Source organism: Temnothorax longispinosus, chromosome 10 (assembly GCF_030848805.1).
Source record: "Temnothorax longispinosus isolate EJ_2023e chromosome 10, Tlon_JGU_v1, whole genome shotgun sequence".
In the NCBI taxonomy this organism is placed as follows: Eukaryota; Metazoa; Arthropoda; class Insecta; order Hymenoptera; family Formicidae; genus Temnothorax; species Temnothorax longispinosus.
The window spans coordinates 4359417-4379721 of NC_092367.1; the positions used below are offsets into that span (position 1 = coordinate 4359417).

General features: G+C 43.6%; 1 protein-coding gene across 7 annotated transcripts in view; it reads left to right on the plus strand.

Annotated features, from left to right (window-relative positions):
• LOC139820439 (serine/threonine-protein phosphatase 2B catalytic subunit 2) overlaps positions 1-20305 on the plus strand; it is an 83245-nt gene that overhangs the window by 45661 nt on the left and 17279 nt on the right. For 3 of the 7 annotated variants that reach the window (XM_071790714.1, XM_071790715.1, XM_071790716.1), the window contains exons 6-9: positions 6411-6550; positions 9632-9803; positions 9976-10102; positions 10370-10450. In XM_071790714.1, the coding sequence (XP_071646815.1) occupies positions 6411-6550; positions 9632-9803; positions 9976-10102; positions 10370-10450 (520 nt within the window). The other 4 variants (XM_071790712.1, XM_071790713.1, XM_071790718.1 and 1 more) reach the window with 3 other exon arrangements.

The window sequence follows — 20305 nt, forward strand, 5'->3', positions numbered from 1 at the left end:
TTTGACGTCATTTCTCATGTTTATCATTTCAGATACGTTTTTGATTTCTTGGATTACGCAATGTTTCAATATATCAGGCAGCGAGAATGCATATTAATATTTCGCTCGTATAAATAATATAATAAAATATAAGTAATCTTTTTTGTTTTAATTTTTTGCTTTTATTTTATTTGTTGCGTTACGTAATCCATATTATGGAGCATGTTAATTTATAATATTGCAATATTTAGTCGCTCTCGGCGAGCAAAGAGATGCGAAACATGCAGTATGCAATAGATACTTTTCCTTCCTCTCTCCCTCTCTCTCTTCTCTGTTATACATTATTCCGTGTGTCCCGGCGTATAAAGGCGTGTTTTGCGAGCATCGGTATAGCGATATGAATACCAAATGACATCGCCGAACTACACGGCGGCTTCTCGTAATTCCTTTCTCGCCGTATCTACACGCCGTAACGGTCGCAAAAACCGAACCGCTAAGCCCCTCGGTGTTTGGCTGGCGGAGCCGGATCCATCTCGCAGTAGTGGGATCAACGTCTGGACGGGCGAAGTTTTATATAATCCGCCGTAAGGCGATCCGTCCCGGGATCGGACTTGTTGGCGAACTTGTCGTTTTAATTATGCATTGTTAACTCCACTTTGGGTGTTTTATATCGTAGCTGCGCGAATTAAATTGCGAACGTGATACTTCGCGGATGATGCTTCGAGCGCATCGAATGACAAAACTGACGTCGAAAATATTTCCTTGAGAAGTCTCCGAACATTTTTCAACTCCTTTATTTCTCTCTAGATCGATTTTACAAAGTTTTTATTTATACGTCGGATAAATAGAACATCGTTATGTGTTTTTGTGCCGTGGCGAAGTGATGCATAAAACGTTTTAGTTCGCAATCCCTCGACTGCCAATTGAAACAGACGGATTGCACGCGCGGTGGCGTGCGAAATAAACGCCCCGAGCAGGCCGACGTTTTCACACTTTAACACGAATTCATTTCGGCCTTTAACGACGATTGAACGGTTCTTCTCGTTCCGCGAACGCTCGCTATTGTCTTCCCCGCGAGAAAAGCGCGCTTCATCAGAAAACGTTGAACCGCCCGACCTGCGCGCGCCCGGATCACGACCGCTAATTATTTCCGTTAATTAGTATAACAACCGCGCGTGACGACCTGACGACTTCATTAACCCCGTTCGCAGTTCGCAAGCCTGAATGGACCAAATTAATGCATTATTCTATGCTCTTTTCTGTTCCTCCCGCTTCTCTTTCTTCTTTCTTTTTTCATTCGTCGCGACCGTCACCTTTGTGCGCCGAAACTTCGCACAAAGGCGACAATTGCTCGTTTCCTCGCCGCGAGAGAGAGAGAGTTTTTCTTCGGCAGCGCACAAAGGGCCAGCGCAATTTGCTGAAAATTCTCAATGACAAGCGCCCGCGAGACGCGTCTTCCGCTATCAGCGCCCGGATTATTCCCGCGCACATGACTAACGAGCCAAACTTGGAGAAACTTTCGGGAGCTCCCGGGATACGGCGATTACGCCCCAAAGTACTCCGAGTGTCGCTCCAAGGGAGAGACTCCTGACGAGATACGCGCACAATCACGCGTAATCGCGTAATCGCATTATCGCGGGCATCCAGTCCTTCGCGTGTGCCGGATCGAAAATCACGGGGCGGAGTTTATGTTCCTTAGCTCAGCCGCGCCCTGAGATCATCCTCGAAATAAACGTCCGCGATCTTTCTTGGAAGGGGGATACGCAGATTAGGGGCGTTTTAGTTAATTGGAGCGCATTCAAGGTGGAACCTTTTGCTGTCTCGTTACTGTGTCCCTCGTCCTCTTCCCGATTCTCGAAGTACTTTATTTTAAGCGTGTTTAATCCGGAGACTTAAGTTCGACGATTAGAAACGATTTCGTCCAACAAAACTTCTTTGCCGAGAAAAGATAAACTACGAATATTTACCGAAAAAATCTTTCACGAATAAGAAAAGCATTAACGGCGGGATTAATGATTTCGGGCAGAACTTCCACGCATACACGGGCCGAAAAGCCGCGGGCCGTTTTTTGCAGCTTTTACGTTCGACCTCTCATACGTTCCGAGTTTTCTGTCTGCTTTCCGTGTATTTCATGCGCTCCCTTTCTTTCTGGGCCAACAGCGGCAAAACGAGACGAGCTCCCCGCGCTGGGACGCGTTTATCTTTGATCTTTGCGACGTGTTTTTTCACAGATTATTATAAATCGCGGATTACGCGGGTAGCGGCGGATAAAGGGGCAAACACGATTAAATACGCGTCATCGCGCGAGAGAGAGAGAAAGAGCGAAAACGAGGGGGACGTGGGCGGGAGGGGCCGCACGATTGAAAGGGATCTCCACGTGGAAACCGCGTAAAGGATACCGTTGAGATACACTCTGTGTGATATACGACACAAAGCGTAGCCTGTCCGAGGTATCGATTGGCATCGGCGCGAGCATCGCGGCGGCGGCGGTGGCAGCGTCGCGGCGCGAGAAAGAATCGCACGCTCCGGCGCATTTACAGAACGTTTCCCCGAATGACCGAGGGAGAGGAGGGAGGACGAAAAAAGAAGAAAGGAAGGGAGGTGGCGAAAGGGCGATTTTTTCGCCCGTAATCCACAGATGCATAATATATCTCAGGAGCAAAGAAAGCATTCCATTAAGGAAGTGAGCCGGGGCGTCGCGTTAAATTACGTTTGTTTCGTGCCGCGAAACGACGCCTTCTTCATCCCAGAATCCCACTCCTCCGTGTCTCCTCTGTCCGCCGCTTCTCTCCCCCGCGGCCTTCCATCTCTCGCCCGTTCTTCTCCGCGAGCGCGCCATTGCGGCGACCGCAATTTGGCCTGGAAGCCCGTATTTTTAATTAATGTTTCTTTCAAACGAACTGGCGTGATCAACGAATTGTTTCGTGCTTCAAGAGAATAAAGAATAACGTTCGCCGTTTGCTCTCGGTATATAAAAAAATTAAGTAATTGCGGCAAATGATCTCAACTTACATATAGACAATGAGAAATTTCGTATATTTCGTTGTGATACCTGTTGGAATAATACGTTCGAAAAATGCCAAGAGAAGCTGATTTTATATTATATTAGAAAATAAAGAATAACGATTTACTCTCACTATATAAAAAATTAAGTAATTGCGACAAATGATGACAATTTGTATGTATATAGACAATCGGAAATCTTATATATTTTGCTATACCTGTTGGAATAATACGTTCGAAAGATCCCACGAGAGGCTGATTTCATATTATATGATTGTATGAATAATATCTGAATATTCTGGTATTTCGAATTCAATTTAGAGACGCGCTGCAATCAAATCTCGCTGCATTTCAAGAGAAATTTACCCTCTGTAGGTGCGGAATTTAAGATCGATGCGGTATGAAAGGCAGAGCGAGACTACACGAGGGCAGGGCAATGAAACACTATTACGTATCATTATAATAGACACTGTAAACATGATAGGGAGACATAAGATACGCTCGCTTCACTTAATGCCGCCGCTGTCATTATCGCGCACTAACTGCTCATTATATCGTAATAAGCGCCCAATATGCCCGCGTGTCTGTACATGTTTACGCGGAAACGGGTCGCGAACTTATGCGAACCCATTCGACGTAATTACGCTACCTGTTACGTGAAACTTGTAGCCGGCATCAAGATCACGTCGCGCAACTTTGGCTCGGCTAATCGTGGAATATGGCGTCGATAGTACCGCGGGGACTTACATTTAGAGAGGGGAGCAAGTGATTCGAAGTTTCTATTAATTTTTATAAATTTATTGAAGCTGTAGATCGTGCAAAGTAACTCCTTTGGTGTTAGCCAATTCTTGTTTTTCTAAAAAACTGGAAAATCGGTTAATGTTTCCAATATCTCTGTAATATTTGTTTAAACGTAGATAAATAGAAAAAGATCGAAACTTTAATTTCAGAAATCTACTATATCTTAAATTTTTCATTTTTATACTTGTCTACACGGAGAAAATTTTATGTTAAATTTTACTATGCTGCCGCACCAACTGCGGACCATCAAGACGCCCAAGTTTAAATGCTATAGCTTGTGTAAAATTACTATATGTCCATAGCATTTAGTGATACAATCATAGCATTATTATAGCATTGAATGCTATGATCGTAGCATTAAATGCTATGAACATAGTAATTTTACACAAGACTATAGCATTTAAACTTGGGCGTCTTGATGGTCCGCAGTTGGTGCGGCAGCATAGTAAAATTTAACATAAAATTTTCTCCGTGTACGATAAATTTGAAAGCAAGCATTAGTTTTATTGTATAACATAACTTTTTTATAATTTATAACTTAAGTTTGATTGCGTATCAAATCCCTTACACTGAGAGAAATGTTTTGTTGAAACAACCAAAATTTTGTTGCAATAACAAAATTTTGGTTGTTTCAACAAAACATTCTTCAACATTTCTCTCAGTGTACGCTGTAAATAACATTTATAGGAAAAATTTTATGTTATTACATCAAGAGATATTTTTTACCATGTATCATTTATCTCTAAATATTTAGTGAATGAACGTATACCAAAACCAGCAGCTTTAATCTTTGCGTCGGATTATTCCTTTTTGCGAGTGCAGAACCACGCGGAATTATTTTATATAGATAGATCGCACGTGGAAGTTGAAAAAAATTTTTTTTAATAAAACCCATACAAAAATTTTGACGGTCAGATCGCAGCAATATTGCGAAAACAGACTGAGAATCGATATCGTTTTATGAAAAATAAAACTCTGAAGCTACATATTTTACATATACAAAATTCCGACGTAACGAAACACCGAAAAAAAAAGGAAGCTTATAAATAACGTAAACGGAATTTCGCGATCTTCGTCTTCAGTATTTCATCCGCGTTGATTGCATCCCGAAATGAGACGGAGAAAGAGAAGGAGAGGGGAAGCCGTGTTTGCGATGACGAGACGTTTCGCGTCGCGCCAAATACCTACCTACTCTTCTCTCGAAGCCATTCATATTCATGGAAGTCATTAAACACGATTTCCGAAGGCAGCCGAGTTGATGGGCACGAGATCGCGCCGCGCCGGGCGGACTTTTCTCGGCGAGATTAGATCAACGGAAACAAATATTTGAGGGCTCTCGTTGCGGCAAGACTGCTTTGCGCGCCCCCCCTCCCCCCGCCCCGCCCCCTCCCACCGTGCTCTCTCGATATCCACTCCGCTCGAAAACTCGCTCGTCCCTCGAACGAAACTTCGCCGTTCAAGTTTTCGAGCCTTTAACATCGATTCGAGGGGAGTGGCTCGATTCTCGGCGCGCGGCCCGAGAATAAATTCGCGCCGCGTTTGCGAATGCTTCATGACTTTGGGAGCAAAGCGTCGTCTGTTCAGTTTCTGTTAAATAAGTAATCTCTTTGCGGGATTGGTAAACCAATGTACATATTGAGTGTTTATGACAGTTTCATATAGCGTGTTTTTGCGATGATTTATACAGAATTTATATGACTATACGTGTTTCGTTCACACTTTTTCTGTTTATTAACTCGGAAGATTGAATTCGTTAAAATTCAAAGCGTTACATAAATTCGCATGTGTGATTTTTAACAGTTAGGTATATTTCCTTCGAGGAAATATATATGTAGCGTGGTGTCGGGTAAATGTCAAGTAGGATCGGCGTGGATAGGATCTATCTCCGTCATCGCGTTCTAACAACATTGAATATCGGATTTCAGTGTTTAGCGATTTAGTGGCAACCAATAGACATTTAGAAATCCGTGGTGAGCGCATTGTTGTCAGGCTCGCTAGCCTAATTAATGCAATCTGCGGACGATCCGGCTTACGTATACCTTGTTTGGCGCTGTCGCGATACGTAAACTCAGCAACGGGAGTTGTCACCCTCGAGACTCTGTCGCGCTTCGATACGCGTTTCGACGCTGTCAAATCGCTGTCAAATTATAATTCAATTCCAAGTTCAGATTATCGCTCACACCTCTCTCTTTTAGACGTCGAGGTATCTCGTACCTCACGAGGAGTCGTCAAAGTGGCAATATAAGTCTGCTGTTACAGCGATTCCAGAAATCGAAGTCAAAACGTTACGACATACGAGTGCGATATATCTGAACGTTTTATATAATGTCGTAACGATTAATTGCGACGGCTTCATTCGCGATTATATGATGTAACTGTGAATGAAGCCGTCGCAATTAATCGGCACCAATCAGAACCGCATAAAGTTCGCGTGTAATGTATAACGGACCAACTAAACCTCCAAATGGGGATACAGTGCAAACTGACTGACCAGAGCCCAATGTGAACCCGATAAAGCCGACAATGGCCAACAATTACGCTGAAAATTACGCTGCGTTTGCGATGGCTGATGTTACTGCCAGTTAATTCCTTGAGCTAATTCGATCAATGTTGACTTGCTGTTTCAGCTGGACAGGTTCAAAGAGCCGCCGGCGTTCGGACCGATGTGCGATCTCCTCTGGTCGGATCCTCTCGAGGACTTCGGCAACGAGAAGAACGCGGAGCACTTCTCCCACAATAGCGTCAGGGGTTGTTCATACTTTTACAGGTAAGTGTCCGTCTCTCTTTCTAAGTTTTCTGCAACACGTCAACCTAGAACGTAACATAAATTTTAGTGGGCATGCGGTATCTGATTTTTTATGCTTATTCGCGCATAGATATTATAATTATATATAGACTTTTGGTTACATTCTGTAAATCGCATTTTTTTTAACTGAAGAAAAATATTGTAGCTTCGATATCAGAAATTAAATTTGGTTAACTTTATCAATCTGCACCAACTTAAAGATTGGTGAGACAAAGTATTCTGATTTTGAGTCTAAATTTTGTTCTTAACAAAAATGTTCTTGAGGGAGATAATTCTTTATTGCAACTTTCTAATTTTTTAACATTAAGATACATGTTTTTATATTGTCTATATATCTATAAATCAAGTCTCGAATTAAAATTCAAAGTAAAATCTGTTTGGAATTAACTGAATAGTGATTCTATTATCTGTTTATTTTCTCTGAAGTTTCTCGGAAGTTTTATTTTATTGTTTATACATTTATGAATGCCTAAATTATATATATATATAAATCTGAAACAATTAACGAAAAAAATTTTAGAATCATATCTATACAACAGTTTTCTCTTTTCGAAAATCTTTTATTCATCAATTGTAACACACATATATGCAAACAAGCAAATATAAAATTGTCTTGATTAAAATTACGATATTTCATCAAGCCATACTGCCAATAAAGGATGTTAAAAAAAGGATCGCATAAATTGGAAATATCAGAAAATGCAATTACAATACTTTTCGTCGGTGTCGTCGATATATCGGTGGGACACGTCGATACCACGGTGTTAACGTAATAATAAAGGACGTATTAGCGGAGAAAAGGAAAAACGAGGTCAACACCCCATCGTCGCTCGGCGGTAGTCGGGAGTTCTTTTTTTGCCGTGGAAATACGATATGCTTGTGCGATACATCTCGCGGCTGTCGTCGGCCGGTCCTCGTTTTTTTTTCCTCCCAGCTAACCCGTTAATTCCCTCCAACGGGTAATTATCTCGCCATCTGTTTGCGAGCAGCGCAGCCGGAAGCGCGTTGGACACACACCCCTCGCGCGATCACACAGCGTGAAACGAGGTAACTTTAGCTCCCCCCTCCTTGTCCCTTCTGGAATCCTGAGAGATTTTCCTTCTTCGCCGAATCTTCCTACGTGACACGTTCGGTCCCTCGTCGCGTAGTCCTTTGTCAGCGTCCGCGGACACGTCCGCGGTTTGCTCCGCGCGCGAAGATTAATAACGGCCGCGTTATACGACAGTGTCAGCAAACCGCAAACACGACAGCTCTCCTCTCGCGGATCCGCTAATTATACGAACGGCCGCGCTAATGAGCACCGAGATTCGTTAAGTGTCAGCCGTCTCGCGTGTGCACGCTCGTAACGTTTCCTATTCGTTTGTTCGGGTATACGTGTCATGTATGTCTGCGTAGCGGACTCTAATAGATTAAATTCCGGAAAAATTCGTTTTAAATCTCTGCGCTTCGAGGCGATCTCCAGCAACAAATTGGTATCCAGTATCCTTATTAAAGTGTCTCTATTTAACGTTAGCGCGGTACGTTAGTTACGTTACGGCCAGCGAAGAATTGTACGTGTCGGTATTTCTTGAGTAGCAGGGGCACGGACGTTAGAGAGGTAATTTATCGAGGTGATTTTCATAATCAAGTTGTTCATTGATATATACGTGGACGTGGCACAGGCGATCGCGATCGCGATAAGATAATAGCGGGGCCGTTATGAAGACGTCCCAGATAGCGCGCCAGTTTCGTTAATCCCTCATTTTCGATTCCCGCATTATCGTGTCTCGGTCCGGGGATAAGGTATATGTGCATTAAGTTTCACGCGAACATAAATCACATCTCTCGCGTCTCGAGCAGTATGCAAGTAGTCCGGTCTGTAATCGCCGGCGGTCGTCCGACTACACCGCGACTCGCACCACTTACCCTCCTTTTCCTTCGAACGTCCGACTAGTAATGAAGCCCCCTGATTACCCCCTCCCACACCGTCTAATGACCCGAAGTGGCTATACCGGTGTTACGATGAGGAAACGGAACACATCTCGCGCGCCGCAATAACCGTTCCACGTTAAATAAATCATCTTATCGTCGCGCCGCGGGGATGTGTGCGTATCGAAGTTAAGATTCAACGACCCGGGGATCGATACCGGCCATTGGGCGAACGGGGCACGGTTTTCAAGAGATTTCACCCCGTCATTAATCTCTGTCGGCGCTGTGAACGGGTCTTAATGGCCGTTAATGACCATGCCGCGACGTGGCGCAAACATTTCTCACGATTCTTGGCCGGGTCAGTTATGATAGAGCGAAAAGGGCCGTCCTGTTGACGTTTTCGGCGGCTTAATTTGTTTATGTGAACATGAATGCCGGTAGAGAAGACCAGTGGTGTCCATCATCCGGTGTCCGGTTGATAGGGGACGGATCGTCATTAAAAGTTGCACGTCGTACGAAAGAATACCCAAACTTGCATTAACGACAAACTTAGCAATCTAACGCCGAAGCTTCGAGCAATCTCAAAAATAGAAACTAATTCTACTTCAATATTTAGAACGCTCCAACAATTCTGTATAAATTCACAGAATTGCATACAAATCGTTGCACCAATCGTTCTCGACAAGTTAAGATTGATTGTTTGGCACACGCATCAAAAACAATTACACACGCGCGCGCGCGCGTAATTGTTTTTGATGCGTGTGCCAAAAGATCGTGCGTTACGACGTTAATCCAGGTTGCGATTTTAACATACACGAATTTCCCGGTATGAATATTCACGCGTCGGGATGGCTGCCTGGCGAACACTTCTAAAACTTATACGCTTCACACAAATCTTGCTGCGGAATTTACTTGGAAAAATCTTGGCGTTTCTATTAAAAGTTTTAACGCCGAGTCATTTTACCCTAGCACGGCAATTTCCATGTTATTAATGCTACGTAAATGTAATAAGCGAATTAACGTGCCCGCTCATATGCTCGGATAACTCTCTCAACAGTAATTATCGGCAGTCAAGCGCTCTCTCTCTCTCTCTCTGCCAATCTCAAGCGGCCGATCGATAATATCTGCTTGCAGTTACGCGGCGTGTTGCGACTTTCTGCAAAACAACAATTTGCTCAGCATCATAAGGGCGCACGAGGCTCAGGACGCCGGATATCGCATGTACCGAAAGTCCCAGACGACGGGCTTCCCGTCGCTTATCACCATCTTCAGCGCGCCCAACTATCTCGACGTGTACAACAACAAGGTAAAAATTCTATTCGCGCCGCGAATCGCAGCCGCGCCACTGTCCAGCATTGACCGTAAAGCTTCGACATTAATTTAACTGTCGCATTTATGGTCGGTGCGTTGTTCGTTTTATGACCTGTGGACCGCTGGTATACAATCGTAAAGTCCCGATGTGCTCGTTGTGCCCGCAGGCGGCGGTTTTAAAGTACGAGAACAACGTGATGAATATCAGGCAGTTCAATTGCTCGCCACACCCGTACTGGTTGCCCAATTTCATGGACGTTTTCACATGGTCCCTACCGTTTGTCGGCGAGAAAGGTAAGTCATGCGCTAGACCGGCAAGTCCCGTTTGTTTCTGTAAAACATTATTATCTCCATGCGATGTATTTTATTTATTAACGAGCTTTAATGATTAATCGAATAAATGATTAATTGATTTACGTTTAGAAGAAATTAATTGCAATAATTTAGACAGGGGAAAGAGATCTTGACTTTTTAAATAAAATATTTCAAGATAGAAATAAGGTATTACAGTCTATTGAAAAATATGCTAATTTAATAGACGATTTTCGCTTTATCTTCCAGTCACAGAAATGTTGGTGAACGTGCTGAACATTTGCTCGGACGACGAGCTGATGAGCGACGGCGATGAAGGTCTCGAGGAAGGTAATGTCTACCGTTTAGCTCTCATATTCCCCACCCTAATCCGTATACACTATTACTTTGCAGACATTTCGAACAAGATTGGCACTCGGACTGGTCTCTCTTATATCGTGATCAGAGCCCCTCTTCTTTTTACATCGGGGCTATTCTTGATATTGTTTGACTTTTACTTGTCCAATACGAAAATCGTGCAGAGAGACACGTTCTCATTTTGTTAGCCGTCTCGCGGAATCAGAAAAAACACTCGTTTTATTTAGAGCGCCACATGATTATGCAATCACGTGTAAAAACGATCGCGAAGGAGAAGCGTAATTTTTCCCGCAGCTCGTTCGATCCGCGAGAGAGATATTTCTCGATTAAATCTTATCTTCGAATAAATTCATTCCGTTCGGGATGCACTCTGATATAGCGAGAGATGAGACGCGGTTTCAATCTTATCCGTCACCTAGAAGACGGCCGGACGGACAAGCGAGAGAGATAAAACGGGCAGAGATTCCGCTAATATCTGGAATCTCTTACGAGCTCCGACACGATCTAAGGGAGGCCACATCATCTTCGTGCACCCGGGGAGAATGCGCGGATTCATCCCTCACGTTCTGCCGCGTGCCATGCCGGGCCGATAGAAAAGACCTGGAGACGATCTAACGATGAAAAATGAATCGGGATTCCCCCGCCCTCCCTCTCCCCTCCCCCGTTCTGCGAATCGTCGCATTCTCCGCCGAAAAGGAAGATCGATCGTGCACGTGCGCCCGGATTGGATAACGGCGTGGATTTTCGCGAGCGGGAATTTCGCGAGGAATTGCGCGACCGTACATTTTCATCGCGGCGATGAAAGTTGAAACACGCCGTTAATTTTTCGTTCGATCGCTTTTAATTTAACGGGAGCGGCGAAGCTTCGACGTGTTATTTTTTCTTTTCCGGTTCGCCTCGCGGCTTTCACGCGCACGATCGATCCGCCGGTCAGTTTCTGCCACAATTTCTTCGATCGTTCGATTTCGACGACACCTGTGAATTCTACGTACTCTAATTATTTTCATAGATATCCCTACGATTCATGACTTTGCTCATGCTCGCGTACCCCTCTTGAAATTCACCTTCTTGAGCAGAAGTAAAGAAAAAAAAAATACGTATTGACGCGATTTCACCCGAAATATTCATTGAAAGAATAGTTGATTAAAAAAAAAATCTCTATCACCCTGCCTCCCCCCGCCACGATCTCACTTTTATAACTTCCAGAGACAAATCTTGAATTCTCTTTCTGTTTGCATTTTCACTCGCTGCACGGACAGATGGTAAGAAACGCCGCTCGATTCTTCTAGACGTCACACGATTAAGAGCTTCATTGATTATCATTAATTTTTTAGCTATTTCATAGTAGTTTCTCGATGTCGAGTTTCTTTTTCTATCTGTTTTTCTCTCTCTATCTATTTTTCTCTCCCTCCGTATTTTTCTTTTATTTATCACGTCTTGTCTATTTTTTTTTCCTTTATCCGTAACGTCGTGTTTTTCGGAAGGAGAAGAACGTACGTACGTTCGCGTCTAACTCTTCTCTTTTCTTCTTTATCTTCCGTTCTATATGATATCCATGATATATATGTGTGTACATAAATTTACTGTATATTTTTTTTTCTTTACCTTTGACCATCTGTTTCATTGTACTTATGATTTTTCGCATCGAGATATGAGATTTTTACTTGGTTTTTCTCTTCTTTTTCTTTCTCTCTCTTTCTCTCTCTCTCTCTCTCTCACACTTTTTTTCTCTCCGTATTTGCTCCGTATCTGCTCTTCTTGGCATTTTTATTTTCACTTCCCGACTACGTATATACATGTATGTGTGTAATACATATATTCGACGTGTCTCGACGGCACATAGCCTGACTTTTTACATCTTCAACGGTAGACTTTGATTTTCTGCATCATTATACTCATATAGCATCTTTCACCCTGTCTCCATACGTTTGTTCAAGATGGCACGATCCCCTTTGCTTGTTTCTCAAAGCACGTATAAAACTACTTCGCGTGGGTTTTGAGCTTTACGAGTTTAAAGTACTTTTTCAGCTCGAAGCTAATCGGGCGAGGATCATCATTTGCCATCTTGCGCATCACACGCGTTAATTTAATTCACGCATGCATCGCAACGACCGGGTAAGATGACGCTGTAATTGCGATGGTAATCCGTCATTCGATTCTCGTCTTAATTATTTTTCGATGTGTGTAACCCCCTCGGGAGTATCTATAGATCGGATTTTTATTTGTCATTTTCGTTCGCCCCGATCGACTCTACCACTCTGTCCGAGTTCCATAGTCAATTTCAATTTCACGTGTGTTACGTCCATCCCGCCCCCGCTGGCCTATTCTGTTACTTTCTTTTTCTTTTTCGTATATTTCACATATGTGTATGTATAGTCACTCTGCCCTTCGTCCTTACGTATGGAAAGCTAAAAGAAAAATGACTTTCTCCGGCAAATCGGCGGATGGAGCTTTGCGACCGGTGTGACAATCGCGAGTTTCTTTTTTTTTTCACTCTTCGCGACAGTGTTGGATCGAGTTTTGATTAAATCGAACGTCTTCACCGAGTCGTACCGAAGACATATATTTTTTACGATATCCGAAATATCGACCTGTGTCGGCTGGCTACCGCCGATTAATTTTATATTCGTCCACGTGTGCCCGACAAGGAGACAGCGGGTTAATTCATTCCCCGCACTTCGCGGCACGTCGGAAGGTCAGATCGATACCACCGTCCGGTGTCAGCCGTGTGGACGATCACCGGGTCTAACAAGTATCCATCCACCGGGCCGGGTCCGAGCTCCGAAAGAAAGTCGAGCAGCCCCCCTCACTACCCTCCCCCCTCACCGTCTCGTAGAGAACGCGCTCGCGAGAACGTTTTTCCTGGCTGTTGCGGCTAGGTCGCTCTGATCGAAAAAAAAAAGAGTTCAAACAGAGAGTCCCGGTGTTTCGATCAATAAAGGCACCCTCGGTCCCTCCACTTTTCTCCCCTTCCCCCTCGGTTTCGCCTCCTTTAATTATCGCGAGAGATATATGCGCCGCTCACAACCCTCTGCCCCCCCCCTTCGCTCTTGCCCTCCCCTTTCTCGCCCGCCCCCGCCCCCCACCCCCACCCCCGAAGTTGCACTGACTGTCTTTTATATCGTACTCCTTCTCTATTATATTTGTATCAATCACACTGGCCTTGGACTCCTCCTATCTCGGCACGACACTATGCTACTACTACCTCTACTACTTCTACTACTACTTCTACTACTACCACTCAAAACTCCGATCGTTCGGCATACCGCAACCCCCGTAAAGTCGCAGCCAAAGTCGTTGTCAAAAAAAAGAATGGTAAGTCCCCGTGAGAGAGCCGACGACTTACTTGAAGAGCCAAGATTTTTTTCTTCTTTTTCGTGCGTGCCAAGAGTATAACCTAACGAGAGTTTTCTTCCTTCTTTTTTTTTCTCTCTTCCACCTTTTTATTTCTTTTTTTTTGTACCACGATGTATTTGTGACAAAGTCTTTTTCGTTTTTTTTTTGTTTTCTCTTGTTTTCCTCTTCGCCAGTGTTCTCTCCTGCGTTTCGGTTCCGTTCTGTTTCTGTCTTCTGCGTTTTTCATCGCGCGGGTGCGCCTCGTGACGTGCGTTCTGCCGGAACAAGTATATTCTTATGCACGGTAAACGCAGTTCTCGCGCTCGTGCGGTATTTTTAAGTGACTAGAAAGATATTGCAAATTTTTACCGCCGTAATAATAACGCGGGACAATATTTCGATTTCTTCGACTACATTTTCACGATTGGCTCATATATATATAATAACTATAATAATCTAATAATTAATTTTGATACCTTTTGTCTTAAGTTAATGTGCAATTAGCAAGACAATTAGCTTCCTGCTGAGCAATTCTCAAGTTAATATATTATTAAAGTAATAATAATAAATGAATCTGTAATACGATCGACAGACGAGCTATAATAAGAAGTAACATTATAATTCAACGGCAATCTTGATCAACGAATCGAAAATTTCAATTGGTTTTTTGTTCCATTTTCGCGGGAACGCTTTTATTCCAGTTAAATGCTCCTCGATGAGAAACTGTAGCTCGAAGCACCAGTAGAACGACGTCGATACGAACGTTCCGCGCGAGATATTATTTTCTCGTATGTTGAGTTGACTTCTCTCTTCGTTCCTGTATATATACATATATCTCTGTCTATCTATATACTTACATATTTCTATCTTCGTCATCATCTTCTACTTCCTTTTAAACGTGCTGCATAACCGTCCTCCGGACTTTGGATTGAGCTAACATTACAATCGTCCATTAATTGCCGGAGTACACGCCGTTAAACGCCCGTTTTCACTTCCGTTTCCTTTCGTTATCTTTCGTTTTGACACTGATTTTGTTGCGTTATACACATCGCCGCCTCTGTACCACACATATCCCCGTATACTTGCGTACTGAGTTTAATCGTCACGGTTTGATCTCACCTCCCCTTTCTCTTCGTTTCTTTAATCTACGTTTTGTGTTATCTCGTTAAGCCTTTCCCACCTGCTTCTTGCGCTTTTCGTCGACAATCGAACACGCATTGTTCATCGGTACACGAATAATGGGCGTCCAATCTGTATCCCTGACTTGAAATCGCATTTTGAAGCGACACGACTTTATTATATCGCAAGCGCGATAAAAATAACAGGACAAAATGAACGAACGAATCGAAGTGTTCTCGCAAAGTAAAGGGTATCGCAAAGCGCGACGAAACTCTCTTTCCTCCAGACTTCGCTGACGCTTTTCTTCTCGAGCACCTTACCCGTGCTCTCAAATCCAAAATAACGTGATGGAAACGCGCGCGCGACGAGAAATATACGGTCGCTCTTCTACACGGTGCCCCGACTCGCGGAGAAGAGACCCGTCGCCTACAATAACAGCAGATTCACGCGAATTTATGCTCGTCTCGAGAAGAGCTTCATAAAGCTCGGTGGATTAGTCGAGAAAGTTCGGTGAATATATACATGCCATTCGACCGTTCACTATCCCTCTCCGTTTCGCTCCGTTTCTGCAATCCTCGCTCTCATTTGCTCTCTCTCTTTCTCTCTTTCTATTCCTCACTCTTGCCTTCTCTCCGCTCTCTTTCGCTCATTCTGGGATTTAGCCGGCGAATTTCCGCATTGCATTCGTTATGGCGTTCGCGACACGGTTTTACGACTTCAAAACCACCCTCCCGCCTGCCATCCTTCTGCCCTCCACAGCAATACCTAAAACAGCCGCCGCGTCCCCCGTCCCTCGTTTGAGTTTCGCTCGTTTGACTTGAGTTCGGTTTATTTGCGCGCTTTACGATGCAGCGTGAGATATCTCGCTCTTATGTATGTGTGTATGTGTGTGTGTATTTGGATGCGCGCGCGCGTGGAATGCTGTTGTGTGGAGTGTGTGTGTGTGTGTGCCGCTTGCTCGTTCTCTTAACAACGTCCAGCGAACGAACATTGGACACTCCACTAACAATGCGTCCGGTTTTACGAGCGCAACCGGCTGCGCCCGGACCTGCCTGATCCAATACGTCCGCAAGATTCCTCTTCCGCTGGGCCGAGGTCGTCGATAGTACACAGAACGATCTCGGTCCATCTTCGAACAATTCGAAGAACAATATTCGCCGTCCGCTTATTTGCTCTTGAAATGCATATACGTATATTCGAATTTCTGACATATCTATATGCACGGGCTGCCTCCTTGCAACGCGAGAAACATTTTGCCGAAATTCGCTTTTATTAAGATTTAATTATATTTTAGGGTAGCAACGTCCCTAAACTTCGAGCAAAATTTAAATTCAACTCAACCATCCACGGAGTTACGCCGTTGCAAAAAATTATAAAAAAGTGTTGAAAAAATCTTTCTTTTCTATGATAAGAATAAAATACGATAAAATATAATTGTTTAAAAAACATTTCTTCAATAAGTGGCAATTAAAATTATAATAAATATAAAAGTACATGTACAAAATGTAATACGCGACTTCTATCGTAGTTTTCAATCGCTCGAGGGTTTATAAATAGAAATATCAGGTGATTATTCGATCGAGAGATATTAAAGCCGATTGTTTGTCACAACATCTGTTCGAAAGCCGCTTAGCTTCTTAATTTTTTATCCGATCACGCGGAATCGTATCGTCGAAAAATCGATAATTCGAGTTACACGCGCCCCGCGTCACTGTCGAAAGTCGTGTTTAATTAACTAATCGCGATCGACAAGATTCTCGACAATTTCCGGTCAGCCCTGAGAGCCCGGCTTCCAGCGGACGGCGTGCTACCCACGGTAGAATTCCCCTATCTCCCCCTCCCCCTTCCCCTTCCCCTCTCTCGGTCGGCTCTCCGCGTCTCTTCCGCGAGGCTCTTGGCCAGAGCGAAATCCGGAGCAAAAGAGGCTTTCGGGCGCCTCCTCCGGAGCGACCGAAAGCCCGAACGGCCCGGGAAGGTATATCCGATCGATAGAACGCACCGAGTTTCCGTGAGATAACGAGAGAAGGCCACGAGGCATCGATCAACCGGCTCCCTTCGAAGCGCGGTTCCATCGGCATCTTGCCCTCTACGCCGCCGACTCGAGTCAATCGTTCATTCCTGTGTGCATTCCGGCGCGCACGTAAAGTCCCATTACGGACGGACGCGATCTAAGCTAAGCTCGCAACAATCCTCCGAACCAGTCGAACCAATAAGCTAGATCTCGCGCAAGTGAAATCAAAACCGATAATCACCACGAATGTAATACCGGAGGTATTAGGAAATAACGATTCATTGGCTCGTAAATGCTCGTGAATGCGAATGTTCATGTCTTCTCCTTGCAAATCTCGCGCGATTTAAAAATTAACCCTTTGCGGTCCAAATTATTTCTCGCAAATAAGCAAAGGTCAAGTATTTCGTTCTCAATTCCACCTAATCAGCTGGTCTAACGCGAATCAAAGAATTTTTATTTTACTTAGAGGAACTTATGGAGATCCCAAAAATATACATTGTCAAATATTAAGGAATGAAATTTAAACCAGTATCTTCAGTTAAATAACATTTTGTTATTTTTAACTACTATGTGTGTCGAAATTATTATTTTAATACAAAATAGTGTTATTTTGACTCCATTAGTTTAATTAAGTTAACTATTGTAGTATAATATATAATATAGTAAGTAATAGTAAAATAAAGTTAAAAAAAAGTAATAAAAGTAAAAGGAATGATTAAAAATGACTGAAATTGAGTATAATTTGATGAATTTAACAGCGTGGTTTGCCGATTGTAATCGTACAGATTCGAACGCTTGAAGAATTAAGCCATCGCAAAGCATTGTGTCGAGTCCAACTTGACTTAGGACAGCAAAGTCCTAATATTCGTTTGCTTTTACCTCGAGTCACGTAAGGAATCGAAGAGAGTGGACCAGTCGAGATAAAACTGCCATTCGATGGATGCGCTGAGAAATCATACGAGAAATTGAGCATTGAGCGCAACGAGCGATTTGACATCACCCGTCTCGGATTTCCGCGAGAGAGTTTACGCAACACAGGCAACGACTCCGCAGACACATTCTATTGTCAAGCTATCCGTTACTCTCGATGTTAGATATCTCCCCCGGTCTCGTTTCCAACGTGAAGAAAGATAGAAAACGACTATAACGAGTTCGGGTCGTGGAACAAAAAAGGAACGAGAGCTAGGGGGTTCTCCGCGCGGGGCCATTTTTCACCTTCTCGAGCGAACCAGCTGCGACATCGTTCGCTTTCTTATACATATTTTCCGTTTTCCTCTTCTCGCTGCTTCCTCCAGCGTAAAACCTTGCGATTCTTCACTTCGTTTCCGCGGACCTCTACTACAACAATCGATAGAAACTCATCGCGTCCAGAAGAAATTCAGCGCCTTCAGATTCGTCGAGTCGCGCGGCAAAATTAATCCTTGAGACGTAATATCGATGTCTTTATATATTTTCTCACTTTTAATAAATAATTTTCTTAAAGCGTATTTCTCTTTCTGTCCAACTTTATCGTATTTTTGCGCGTCATATTACTCCTGGCAATTCGGGGTTAAAATCAACATTCTCTCCGTGGGTAATAAATGTCAAAAGTGAACGTAACTACCCACGGGAGCAATATGTTACTTCTAACGACGAAAAAAATCATACGTTTTGAGGATTAATTTTCAACTCGAAAACCTTCCGTGCGCTTCTCTTTAATTGGCCAGTGCGAAGGAATTCTCGTCGCCGCGTTATCGCGCGTTCGGATCGAAGTGAGGAAGGGTCCTCCTCTGTGTTACTTTATTTTTACACTCCACCGAAGCCTTTAATAAGCAAACTATTCAACCACGATATTTCTCCCGGCCTGTCTTTATCCCCGCGACAGTCGCGCCCTTCGATGCCGTCGCCGTCGCCGTCGCCGTCGTCGCTCGCTTTTCTTCTCCTTCCCCCGCTAACCCGCTAACCTGCCAATCCTCCGACTCACCGACACGAGCACTATACCGACCTCGAGAAAAATTTCAAGAGACGTGTTGCACGTTCATGTCGATTCACGACGCGCCGTACCCTCGGCTGCGCAAAGCTGCCGGACATATTTTTCCACTTCACGAAAAAGTCACCCCCCATTGGCCGACATCCGTCGGGCATTAATTTTTCTCACTCACTCACTCTCTCTCTCATACTCTCTCTCTCTCTCTCTTACTTTCTTTCTCTCTTTCTCCTGCGAACATTATTATATTCTGAGCCTTCTCTCTAACTCTCTTTCTCACCCTCCGTACACACCCCGACTCTCACTATCACTCTATGACCCTCTCTTCCTATTTTTTCGTTCTTTCTCTCTCTCTCTCTCTCTCTCATTCTCTCTGCCCCTGAATCTGCTCGTTTGTTATCGTCTTTATGCTTAAGTTACCTCTTTGAGTTACGTTGAGTACGTGTATCCTTTACTTAACTCGGTCTCCGTCAGCCGCCGAGCGTTTTATCTTTTGATTACCAGTTTTCTTTTGCGCATGCTATAGTGTATACTTAGGTCTCCTAGGTTTAACCGAGCGAACTAGTACTTAATAATTCGCGCGAGGATCGCGAGAGGATCACGCTCGCCAGCTTACGTTAACGATAAATATAATAACGGAAAGTTGTTCCGCTCGACAGGACGGCGCGGTAGCTTGGCTCGCATCCTCGAGCGATCCTGCGAAAATTTATTAATCGACTTCTTTTTCTCTTAGACAGTTGCTCCAGGAAACTTCTATGTAGCGACGTTGCGCCACGTTATACAATGATAATCTCACGTGCGATTACGATCGCTGCATTACGTCAAGATTACTTTCATCCTATCTACGCTAATGAATTTTCTTAACTTTCACAGATCTGTCAGAATTTCGGCAAGGGAAGAGAAGGATTAATTTTCAAACTTTGTCTCTTATGAAATTTAACGCAGAATTCGCTGCTTACTTTTTGAATGTCTAGAACCGATCTCTTTCGATTCGAGATGAAGTAATCTTCGACGTGTTCGAATTTGCCGAGGGCGATCGTACATTTAAACGATTTATTTTCAACTGAATTTAAGCAATCCTTTTATTTTATATAATTGGGATAATTTCAAATATCTTAAATATTTAGTAATCTTAAATATCTTATTGCGATTGAGAGTTAAATACCTTTTTCTCTAAACGAGTTAGTTAATTCTTTCATACGGTCTAAAGCGCGTTACAGAATTCCATTTAAATCGAAATTCCATTTAAATCGAACTGAACACTATTGTACGTTCGCCCGGTTTAGCAATCTCGGCGCAGACTAAAATCATCTTTCTCACCTTTTAATCGATTATTTTCTTTATATTTACAGTATTTGTGGCCTTAAAACGACGAAAACGCGAGCGTAACTGCGCG